This window comes from Tauraco erythrolophus, chromosome 2, assembly GCF_009769465.1.
Source record: "Tauraco erythrolophus isolate bTauEry1 chromosome 2, bTauEry1.pri, whole genome shotgun sequence".
In the NCBI taxonomy this organism is placed as follows: domain Eukaryota; kingdom Metazoa; phylum Chordata; class Aves; order Musophagiformes; family Musophagidae; genus Tauraco; species Tauraco erythrolophus.
Window position 1 is genome coordinate 69,273,869 of NC_141466.1, and position 12,744 is coordinate 69,286,612.

At 48.2% G+C, this 12,744-nt stretch overlaps 1 protein-coding gene across 1 annotated transcript; it reads right to left on the reverse strand.

Annotated features, from left to right (window-relative positions):
- Positions 1-26: 26 nt before the first annotated feature.
- NEIL2 (nei like DNA glycosylase 2) lies at positions 27-4,906 on the reverse strand. Its single transcript, XM_009988521.2, has 4 exons — positions 4,689-4,906; positions 2,490-2,821; positions 778-974; positions 27-343 (listed from the first exon to the last, which is right to left on the reverse strand). Exons 1-4 carry the CDS (start codon positions 4,824-4,826, stop codon positions 27-29), a joined length of 984 nt encoding a protein of 327 aa, XP_009986823.2. The 5' UTR covers positions 4,827-4,906.
- Between the last annotated feature and the right edge of the window lie 7,838 nt (positions 4,907-12,744).

A 12,744-nucleotide genomic window follows, 5' to 3' on the forward strand; every position in this document is an offset into this window, starting at 1 on the left:
CAGAAGAGGAGGAACACAAAGCCAGGTCACTCAGTGACTGGGGAAGGATCCTCATCCCCTGACAGCACCACAGGCTGGCACTGAGGACACCACCACGTAAGTCTCTGAAAGCCACCTGAGGGTCCAAGAGTTCCCTTCATCACTGCGTGCCCAAGGGGACACTGCTCCTTCTGGTAGATCTGGGGGTGCAGCCCTTTGCCATGCAGCTTGCTGTGCAGCCAGTCAGAGCTGAACTGAATGGCACAGTCAAGCAGACGCTCCAGATCCGAGAGCGCCAAGACAGAGCCTTCTGTTAAAGGATGGATCTTGGCCAGGTACAAGATCTCATTCTTAATGATGTTCCCTGGAAAGAATCAGAAATAAAGAGACAATAAGGATATTTCTTGTCAAGATGATGCAGACCTATGGCTCCAATCACTGTGACTTCTGCATCTGATCACAACGAGCAATGCTGTAGGCTGGAAGATGTTCTCTTCCTGCTACCCTTGAAGGGCACCTTCCTTTCTTCCCCGAGAACAAGCCAATCCATAGTCACCCACACCAAGACAGTTCACTGGGCACTGCACCATTGGCCTCACATGATACACTTAAGTATCTGAAGCCTGTGGCTACAGGCTGCAAGCCTTGTCCTCAGCAAGATGACCACATACCCTCAGTTAGATCAACTGGAATCCTTAAGGCTATGGAATAAAAGGCTCAGACATGCAACTCTGGATCTGTAGACATCCCACCCACCTTCCTCCAATTCTTGCTCTGCCACTATGCCCTGGAACTCACCCAGTCCTGAAAAATATCTTTGGTCTAAGAGAGTGTAGCAGACAGGATCGGGTGTGCGGAGGGCGTCCAGTGCCCGGCCACGGTGGAACTCCACAGACAGGATGTCAGAAGCAGGATCAGCCCTCGGAGATGAGCACCAGTGCATTCGGCAGTTATAGAAAACAAGAAAGCCTCCACTCTCAAAGTGCAAAACCAGCCTGAGAGGAGCAAAGTTAAAAAGTCTCTCACCAGAAACATCCCTGAACCATTTGTTATAGTCTGCTCCAGCTGAAGAGACTTGCAAAGAAGGGGGAAAAAGCAGGAAGAGACAGCAGCATAGCAATGGAGTTGGGGGGGGGGGGGCGGGGGGGGAAGTGGAAATCACTGGAAGGTGAGAAACAGCCTGTACATGATGCAGGCTTAGAGAGAAGCACACAGCAAGGCATCAGCCCATCGAAAGCACATACCTACTCATTCTCATGAGAGCGGGGGGAGACATCTCAAAGTACCAGGCCCCCAACTCTGTACCCTAGTCCAGCTGTTCCTTCCCTGCAACTTATCACTGCACATGCTGGTGTGCACAGGGTCACAGCAGGCACTTCAACACACGAGGCCACCATCTGAATACAAGGTAGCCTCTTTAATGATTTCAGCCAAGAAATTTGGTTGTGGACCCACACAAGTTGTAGACAATTGTTCCTTCTGCTGCACTGTGGTGCCTAGCTGAGAGACATCAGGAGACAGGGAGATGCATCAGCATCTTAGCAGTAGGGCCCACAGTCAGGGAAACTGATGCTCAAAGTAGCACACAAAAGTCACTATGTCTGAAACGATTTATGTAGAAATAAAGCAATCCTTCAAAAGATCTCAGGATGAGGAGCAGGGAGTGTGTCCCTACCAAGTACACCACATATGCAAGGGCCAGGCACTCACCTTGTACATTATTACCGCTCAGGTTAAACAGCTCATGAGAGCAGTGTCCACACTATCTTTGGTACTTACCCCTTCCTTGTTCAGTATGCTTCCAGTGGGCCTTGGGATACAGACTGTTGCCTGCGTTTTCAACAAACTGCTGCCTTTAACAGCATCACTCCAGCCTGTGATTCCAACTGCCCTAGATGTATGCTATTAATCCAAGGCCTTTTTAAAAATATGTAATTGGGAGAAACTGGCATTTTCAGGGCATGATTCAGTCAGGTATCCTAAAAATTTTCTCTCTGAATAAAAATCTTAACTGAGCTGGTACTATGATCCCCAAGCTGGCAAGCAGCACGCATCCCACAAGCGGAATCACATAATTCTCTGATCATGTAAAATAAACGAGATGAAACACACAGAGAGCAGAAAAAGAAAAGCATTAGAGAGGATATGGCTGGGAGGAGGAAGGCAGCAACAGAGGGCAGAAAACCCAATTTCTTACTAAAGGTAGAAGAACATGCAGTACTACAATAAGGCATGTCCAAGGAAAAGCATGAGCAACTGATATTGTTGGGAGACCTGCAAGACACCTACAACATCAGAACACCCAGACAACAGCCTACTGTGGATTCCCAGGTTGAACACACCTCACACTCACTCATGCCATCCCTCATGCCTACTTATCTGAAGAATTATCAGAGGGAAAAAAAAAAATACAAGACTAAGAGTGTTCCCACACAAGTTTAGTAGGAGATAGAGGAATGCATCTCCACAACAAGAGGTGGGGAGAAAGAGTTTGTGAGGACTCCAGATACCTGGGTATAGGGTCCTTCCAGTCACCCCTTTTATTGGCTTTGTTTGCTCTTGAGAACTCATTTGCCCGAATGCTGCCAAACAAGCCGAAGTGGAAGCGCAACCAGCTGCCCGGACTCCCTGCTGTGTCTGGGACTTCAGATCTTGAGTGGTGGAGTTCCTGCAGCTCCTCTTCCAGGGGATGCATCTGTGGAGCATGAACCTGTTCTTGCCTGCTCTGGACAGGAGAACTTGCCCCACTAGCAGCCTCACTTTGCAGCACTGTCTTTTCTGCAGTTGGTCCTAAGGGACCTTCAGCTGCCACAAATGCCAGGTACAAGTTCTTCCCATGAACCTGAGGGGAAAAAAATGAAGGTGAGATGTACTGAGGATCCATATAACCTCTGACTGTTTCCATACAAGTGACTATTTTCTACAACCTCTTTTAGATAGAGGGCACATCACTCTACCCTGAACATAGGGTTCATTAGCATCTGAGCCATTCCCATCAGAGCTGCAGTCATCCTCTCAGCACCCATTCTTTGTCTACATGAAACACAAGGTGTTCAGATGCTGCTCCTGTGTGAAGCCGTCTCAGAGGCTCCTGTCAGGCCGAAGAGACTTAAGACAGACACTCAAGGTTTTGAAGTCTGTCTTCACTGCTTCTCATTCACCTCCCCATATTGTGCTGGCCTAAAGTATCTCAGGCTAGGGTGACCTAACTCAAGGTGGCTCTGAATCATAGAAGGGTTTGGGTTGGAAAGGATCTTCAAGATCATCTAGTTCCAACTCCACTGCCATGGGCAGGGACACCTTCCACTACATCACATTGCTCAGAGACTCATCCAACCTGGCCTTGAACACTTCCCTAGGGATGAGGCAGCCACAACTTCTCCAGGCAACCTGTTCCAGTGCCTCACCACCCTCAGAGGGAAGAATTTCTTCCTTAGAGCTCATAGAAATCTATCCTCTTTCAGTTTAAAGCCATTACCTCTTGTCCTATCACTACACACTCTTGCAAAAACTCCCTCTCCAGCTTTCTTGTAGGCATCCTTGAAGTACTGGAAGGCTGCTCAAAGGTGTCCCTGGAGCCTTCTCTTCTCCAGGCTGAACAGCCCCAATTCTCTCAGCCTGTCTTCATAGCAGAGGTGCTCCAGCCCTCAGATCATTTTTGTGGCCTCCTCTGGACCCACTCCAGCAGCTCCATGTCCTTCTTATGTTGGGGACCACAGAGCTGAATGCAGTATTCCAGGTGGGGTCTGTCGTGGTTTTAGGCTGATCTAGCAACTAAAACTCACACAGTCCAGTAAACTCGATGTGGAGGGGGGGGTGGTTCAGGTCGCAGGGAGCAAAATCCCTCTCCTGCCACCAGAACCACCCCCCCCCCACATCAAACCATGACAGGTCTCAGGAGAGCAGAGGGGCAGAATCAACCTGCTGCCCACACTGCTTTTGGTGCGGCCCAGGACACAGTTGGCTTTCTGGACTGCAAGCGCACACTGCCAGCTCATGTTGAGCTTCTCAACCAACACCTCAAGGCCAATGCTAGCTGCAAATGATTGTTGAGCAGCTCACATCTGTGTCCCCAGCTGAGGATATCATGTAAGCAGAGGTGAGGCTGCACTGGCATTTGGTCAGTCAAGTCCAAATCATCATCTGAAGGAGGTCAGGCAAGTGAAGCCCCAGCAGGACTGACCCAGGGTGACTCTCTCTCAAGTGCCCACAGCATAGACACTTCAACCCAGCCAGGTGAAACCCTGCCCTCTGGTATAAGGGAAGCAACTGTGCAAGTTGACAGCTGAGGGAAACAAGGCTGCTGCTCCTGACATCCACATACTGAGGAAATCAACTCTCGTCTTCTACAAACAGCCCTTGCCAACATCAACTCCTCATCCACTTGAGAGGCAGATAATCGGTGCATTAGCATGACCGACCCAAAACTGCAAATAATTCTGGGTAGCTCCGTGTCTAATCACATCACTGCAACAGCCTCTCTCTCAGTAGCCTTGATCCCAAAGTCTGCAGCACAGAGCAATACTCCAAAATGGGCATTCACATCTCTTTGGCCACGTGCACCTGTTTTGTGGCTATAATCAAAGCCAACAGTCCTCCTCAAACACAAGCTCGGTGTCCTTCTCACCTTGCGTGACTCAGATGCAGGACAATGGTGGTTTGCCTCAAATTTGCCATGGGCCAATAAGTTCATCTTTAGTACAGCTCACCTGAGAGTCCTGGAGCCTCAGGGCATTCAGGTCATTCACATTGATCTTCCGGCTGCTTCCCCCCACCTTGGCCACCACTTGTCCCACAAAAGGGGAGGTCAGCAGCTGGAACTTCCTCACTGATGGGCCCTCCGGCATCTCCAGCAGCTGTTGAGGGAGTAGCAGGTCCTTCTCACACTTGGTGCCCTAGACTTGAAGGGAAGTTGCAACTCAGACATACATAAAAACGTTCTGAGGCTGAGCTCCCCACAATCTCCTTATCCCCATTTTCCTCCTGAAGTCCCTGTGGCAAAGTTCATGGAGAGAAACAGCTTCCTTTCAGGCCCAGGGAGCTGGGTGAAATTCCATCCTTCAAGATAGTGATAATTCAATCAATCAAGGCCCTGAGCAACCTACTCTAGTGTTAGTTTTCACCCCAGAGGCAGGAATTTGGCCTGGGGAATCTCCAGAAGTCCTTTCCTACTGCAAGTTCTCCAGGAGTCACCAAGGACCTTAAATTAGACTGTTTAGCATCTCTCTCCTCACCAGTGACTAGAGCTCACCTAACTCCAACCATTCCCTCAGTCACGGCCTTGATGTCCCAGTACAAGAGGAACACAACCTTACATAGGCATTAATGAACTAGAATCAGCTCAGGCCATGGTGAGCCAACCTTTCCCTCAGAGGGAGATGAAGCAGCACCATCCTACAGCATCTTGCAGCTCCCTCTAGGAAGTCACACCAGTACATAAGGTGTTATTTATGGCATGAAATCCCATTCACATGTCACTTGCAGTTCTTCTGAAGACTTCTGCCAGAACTGGGTATACAAGAAAACAGGATCCAAGACAAGGAAAGTACAGTTTGGCTTTCATCTCACAGTACCAGTTCCCCTTGCAGACTAATCCCAGAGACCAGCACTGACCAGAAGCTCAGCTCCAAACTCCACAGCACTTGGTACAAGGTTCTGAGCTACCTGGTACAGCTCTGAGATTGCTGCTGATTTGCACATCGAACTATCTTGCTCATAGTCCCCCACCAGAAGAGGCATTCCCACTTCATGCTGGCATCTCAGCTTCTCCACCATCTGGGCTAGCTCAGCTACAGCAGCCCACGCTCACGTCAGCTCAAAGGGAAAGTGAAACCAAAGCCTTCAGTGCCACATGCTCTTGCCACAGCAAGGGGACATCCTTGTCCACTGAAGCTCTTAGCCCAGAAGAGGCATATAAGCCAGCAGCCACCTCCACTGGGCTGTGAACAGCAGTGAGGTGTGGACATACCCTCAACAGGAACAGGCTAGGCAGCATGGCTGTAAAATCCTTCATGTGCTGCAGCACAAACCAATGCCCTTTGGAAGGGGTCAAGAGGAAAACTTATCAGGGAACGTTACCTGGATCCCAGACATGAAATTAAAGATATTAATTGGTCATACAAACGAGCTTTACCAGGAGTAAAAGACTGAGCTTTATTCCTGTCTCTCTTCGGGCATGGAATAATTATTCACAGTCCTACTCCAGTTTCCCCCAAGAAACCTTCATATTGTGTTCAGACTTTAGTCTGAACTAACAGCAGATCAAGAGTCAACTAAACAGATGCTCCTGCTGCCAAAGGCACCAGCAGCAACCTGGATCCCTGGAAGCAGCCTTTGGCCACTGGACACAGGTCATCCAAGGGGTCTGCCCATGCCCCATGGGTCTTCCCTCCTGACTATCCAGGCTCTGGCTCCACAGCAGGCAGCACGGAATGAGCCCCAGGACAGCTCATGCAGCCCAGAGCTCAGACCCCAAGGAAGCTCATCACCTGCAGAGCTGCACAGCTCCAGTTGCTGCTGATTCAGTTCATAACAGGCTCGTTGTGGGAGACTACAAGTGCTGAGAACTTTGTAAGGTTTTAATGCACACACTCCTCCAGCTGGAATCACTGTGGACAGCAGAGTAATGCTCCTCTTCAAGAGGAGAGCCTGCCCTTTCCCCCAGGTCATCAGAAGAACCAGCATCTGCTGTTTCTGGTCTCCTCCTCTCCATGGACCTCCCTACATCACCTTTTTACTCCAGATCTAGTTCAGTTTCTTCCAAAACACTCCCTCCTCCAAGGAGGAAGAGAATGATAACAAGCCTCAGCTCTCTGCAGTGCATGACACCATCTCTCCAAGAACATGACCACTGCACCCCAGAGCCTGTCCCAGCAAGCTGCTTGAGCTGGTACCACTACAGGTCTGGGGCAAGGAGTCAAGCCTCCAAAAGAAACTCTTCCCATATATGAGCTCATTTCCAGTCCTTGTGCTCAGACAGAAGCCAAGCACCCACACCGGACATAATGAGGACAGGGATGCTAGGTTCATCCACCTCAACCCAGCTTTACCTGCACAGCCACACCATGTGGGGCCCCACACCGTGTTGCAGAGGAAGCACTGCCATAGCTTCACACCCCCACCCCAGGCTCCTGCAGGGATTTCAAGGCACAGCCCTGGCCCTCCATGTGCATTTACAGGGGATCAGAGCTCACCATCTTCTCATGCTCATCCAAGCATCAACTTGTAGCTCTCCAAAACAACTAAGCCCAAAGTTTCCACCACCCCACCATGTCTCCCCAGGACAGTGGAGGCAGTCTGCCTGCACCAGAGAGCTAGGGAAGGAGGAAACACCCCCAACACCTTCATGTGCTCAGTGCAAAGCCACAAAGCAGGCACCTATACCATACCCTCTGAGCCCCACATTCCTGCATCCAGCCCTCAAGCCACAGCCCCTCCCAGGCCCACCCTGTGCTTGCATCTGGAGAGCAGACTATACAGCCTTTTACCCCTTCTACTCCCCTGTGCTCCAGAGCCCTTCCCCTGCCCCCAGCCTCCCCTTCCAACACCCCCTGCCACCTCCCACAGCATCCTCACCCTCTCCATGACCAACCTACCCATCCTCAATACCACCTTCTGTACCCAAAACCCTTCCACTCACCTACTTTTATAGGGGAGGAGGACCCTCCCCACCCCCAATAGCAGAGGAGCTCTCCAAATGGCTGATGGGGGAGGAGTGGGTGGGGTTTCAAGTGCTGGTTCCACTCACCCCAGCAGTTACATGGGTGTCCAGGGACAGGTTGGGCCGGGAAGGAAGCAAGGCACCTCGGGAGGGAGGTAGGGTGCTTGTAGGAGGGCTGCGCTTCTGCAGAGGGTGAAGGTGGCTGAGCACCTCCACCCTCTGCAGAAGCGCAGCCGTTGCTGGCAACATAATTTTGCGTTAAGGGTGGTGCCCCTGCATTCAGCTGGGAGTATTTAGGCTGAATAACAGCCTAGTATACAAAGCCATGCTAGTGAGCAGATGGAAGAGGTATGTCTACATATTAAGGTACCCCGTGGAGCTTTTCCTCTCTCTGCTGTGCTAGGAGGGTTACCTGCTGTTTGAAAAATGTATTAGGTGCTTCCCCCCTCCCCCCCCCCTCCCTTTTGTATTAAAAATCACAGAATGGTTTGGGTTGGAAGGGACCTTAAAGATCATCTAGTTCCAACCTCCCTGCCATGGGCAGGAACACCAGGTTGCTCAAAGCCTGATCCAGCCTGGGCTTTGAATTGCTCCATTGCTGGGTTTGTCACTTCTGGTGTTTGTCATCCTGCGCTGGCCACCCCAGTTCCTACCTAGGAGGAGGGGCTCAGTGTGATCCTGGGCTTGGAGCCAGCATTCAGTCTCCTGCAATGACTCATCTTTTGGGAGTCCCCAAGTCTGAGCAATTAATTTACCAATGATTTTGCCTCTTGTCTCATTAGCATCTAATATTTGGAAAAACATGTCCACCATAAAGGTTGCCAAACACTGGAACAGGAAACCGGAGAGGCTGTAATATTTCTATCCCTGATGGTATTCAACACTTGATTGAACAGGGCCCTGAGAAACCTGATCTAGTCCCTTCTGATTTAAATTACTCTGTAATTTCATCATTATGAGCTCCCTAGGACAGGACCCATTGCTTCTCCAGGTGCACTTCATATGTAATCACTTACACCCAGCCCTGTCCAAGAAGCTCACGAAGGTAGTCAGAGTCAAGCAGCAGTCTTCTGGTTTTATTATCATTGTTTTATTTTCATTAGTTCTAAAGGTGTAGAAGTTACATGGATTGGTAGCCATACTACTTCATAATATATATATTTTTACGTCTTTAAATAATTACAGCTTGTTCAGTTGGTTGGTTTCTCTCTCCCCCTTACAAATAAGTGTCTGTTTCTATGAGACCTTCCCAGATGACCTGGAAAGCTTCAAGCCTTTTACATGGGGAGAAAAAAAAGCAGAACAAACCACCACCCCTGACATAGTCACAGCTTCATTGTTGTATTAAGAGTCGTTGGTCGGTTTTAAAGCTCCCTTACAATATTCCTAAGCTTCTCCTGATTGCACCCTCACCACCCAGCTCATAAGATTGCAAGTGAAATGTGAATCTTTTCTGATCAATTTACAAAAGGATAACTGAAGTGATTCAAGATATTGCACTTCCACAAAGAAGAAAGACATTTAGAAATGGTTAAATGACCTTTCTACCCCTCTGGCTCCCCATCCTGGTTCTCATTTGCCCATCTCACTCTGGTGACCGCTGAGCCATTGCAAAGATCTGGTTTGGCACAACCAGACATTGTGCTGCAAACTCTTCAACATCAAAATTTGTATGTGTAATTAGTGATGACCTCTAAGGGAACAAGTCTCACAAATGCATTTATATATGTGCTTAAGTTTTTTTCAGGACTCAGCCCTTCCCTCTTGCTCCTCAGGGCAAGGAGAGTTCTAAGTCCTGCGTTTGTATAGGACTTGGCCTGGTGTTGTCCTCACTAGATTCTCCAGCAATCATAGCAATAGTAATAGCAATAATTATCTTGCCTTAATGTGTCTTTAATAATTGTATCTAATTTCATTACCAAAGCAAGCTCTAAAAGCCTCCCTCATTGTGGGAAGGAAAGCAGAGCTCAGATGGAACCCAGAGTTTTTTAAGTTGTCCCTTCTGCTAGAATGAGCTCAGTATCCTGAAACTGGTAGCACTTTTATCCTCTTGTCCTGTGAGTATCCCTTCATCTGTCGCTTCTGGTGTTGGTCATCCTGCGTTGGCCATCCCAGTGCCTACCTACTAGAAGGGGTTCTATGTGATTCCTGGGCTTGGAGACAACCTTTGGTGTCTTGCAACGACTTACTGCTTGGGAGTCCCCAAGTCTGAGCAATTAATTTACCAATGATTTTGCCTCTCATTAGAATCTAATGTTTATTTGGAAAAACATGTCCACCATGAGGGTGGTGAAACACTGGAGCAGGATCCCAGAGAGGCTGTAGGATTTCTATCCCTGAGGATATTCAAAACTTGACTGAACAGGGCCCTGAGAAACCTGATCTAGTCCCTTCTACTTTAAATTAGTCTCTAGTTCTATTGTTACACATGCCATAGAACAGGACCCATCTATTATGGTGTGTTTGTACAGCACCTAGCTTGATGGTGCTCCACCTGAGGTCAGCATCTCACCATCTTGTTATCAGTGTTGGCCGGAATATGGCAAATGCTCCTGAACCAACAGTAGCTCTACAACAGTTTTGAGTGATTGAAAACAACAGAACCAGGCACATCTGGACTTCTACTGCTTGTGGTGCACAAGGGAGGACAAAAGAGCAAATTTCTACTGCTAAAGAGAGTCAAGTTGTCCTCACATCCCCCAGAGCTTCACCTTCTTAATACAGTCATCTTGTTCTGTTATCAGGGTCCTTGTAAATGCTCCTCACTGTGTTTCAAGAATTATTTTTAAGGCTTTGAGGAAGACATAGAACCAGTTAACAAATCTCTGCCATGGTCATTTACCTAACCTGAGGGAGCATAAGGCAGGGAACTACCAGGATTATGTCCTGCAGGGGTTTTCCTGCTTGTATTGTAAGCAGACTCCTTTCTGGCATCTTGGAGTGTGTTTTAAGGGCAGGAAAAATAATCAGCCAAGGAGTTTGGCTTTGAGGGCAGTAGGAGGAGCACAGTAATAAGGCAAGGTGGACAGAGCCTCTGGGAGCATCCATATGGAAAGAGAAATGCTGCTGGTGTGTGGTCTGGACTTTAGTTAATTTCCAGGAGGCCACTTGCTCCACTCCCTCTCAGGTTCTACAGGGTATCCCAAACATGTGCGTTAGCCAAGTGGCATCTTTGTGGTGCATGCTTCTCCCTAGCAGACAGGAATTCACAGGCAGATCCCAAGGGAGCTCAACTACGATTTACAAAAGAATATTGTTCAAGGAGGAGGTTGGGTAAAAACCTGCACATCTGGGGAGAAACGCCTTTTTGTTTTCACCCCAAATTTGTATTTTTAGGCGCTATTTTTGGCCTCTTCTCTGCAGCTTACCAAGCCTGAGCAGAATCACAGAATTTAATTTATTTTTATTCATGTTTCATGAATGTCTTTTTTCCTTGTCTGTAATTAACAGTAATGAGGCTAGACCCTGCATTAGCTCAGACAGACAAAGTGGAAACTCTGGTACAAACACCATCCAGCCATCCCCATGGCATCACTGCCATGGTGTTTTTCTCTGGGAGTGCAGAGGCTCTGGCACCCCTTTAAAACCCTGCAAATCTGAGTTACCCAGAGCACAGGGAATGTGGAAAGGTCCAGGTCTCTACTGTGACTCGAGTCCCAGTCTTTGTCACGACCAGTCCAGTTGAATCCTTCTCCTTAAAGAAGCTTTTCTCCCATCGGGAGGAAAATGGTGTGTTGAAACTAAGACAATACAATGCCATTCTTTTTCTTCAGAAATGTTATGTGGCTTTCCTCTTCGCCAAGCCATATATCTTGGTGTTTGGGTGGAAACACTCTTTGTGGGAATGTTAAACAGTGGGAGACAGAGGATTGCATATTTGAGGGGGATGCGCAATCCCTCTTGTAGATTTTTTCACTTGGTAGTTCCGTACTGGAGTTCTGGATGCAGGGAGGAAAGAGAGGAGCTGGGAAGGCAAGAAGAGTAACAGAGTTTGGGATTGGACAGAAACAAAGGTGGGGAATCTTGTAGGATGAGGTGTCCCAGAAATTCTCTGCCGGTCCCTCCTCGGAAATGTTGATGAAAACGTCATGGCAAGCATCTGGTGAAGCATTTGGACTGCACAGGGGAGCTGTGGCATCTGTGATGCTGGAGTTTGTTAAGCACATGCTAGAGAAAGAGCAATCAGGGTTAGGCTAGGTAGAATTGATCCCTTTGGGAAAAGGGAATGAGTCAGTGAGCTCTCGGCATTTCTTCCAACACCATTTGCTAGGATTCCCTGGTTACTGAGAGCTTTATGGGCAAGAAAAAACACAAATCCTGTTTAATACTTGTGCATGAATGGAGTTATGCTTCTCTTGCAGGCAAGCGAGTCTATGCACATGCTTGGTAAAGAAAACGGCCCCTGCCTACCCCCGTTAGAGGCTGAAGCCTTTACTTGTTGCAAAAGGTGGAATCCTAAAGGATTAGACGTGCGAAATGGTCATGAGCGAGCTGTTAGGGGGGAAAGTGGACACTCACAGTACAGCCAAAAATAAATGACAATCAGATTTCATCAATGACATCAAAACCAACAGCAAAATTATTAAATTAGTTGTCTCAAAAGTGATGGCACAGCAGTGTTAGAAGAGCATCTCTCGCTTGCTGTGCTCTTGAATAATTTCTAAGCCTGGCTTGTAGCTATCCATAGGAGAAGAGCCCAGCAATCTCCTCCAGGATTTGATGACCAATGTGGATCTCATCTACCTGCTTCCAGAAGGTTCCTCCTTCCAAAGTCCCCCTTTGACTTTGGACAGACCTTCTCCAGGCTCAGCCAACAACCTTTTGGAAACACGGTCCCATGATTTTGTAATGATAAATAGGAAAGGAGTTACTATTAAATACAGACATTCATTAGGTTTTCAGACCATCTAGGAAAATAAAGACAAGGCTCTAGATGTGTAAGCTGAGGATGCATGTGTGGGAGGGTCTCTTTTTTTCTCTGCCCTAGATCATATCAAATCCACTAAAGCCACCACAGCGTGTCTAGTGAAGTCTGTTCAACAAACTGTTCTGGAACCAGCTCCACTTGGTAGAAGATTGCTGAATTTGGGTAATGAGAAGATGGT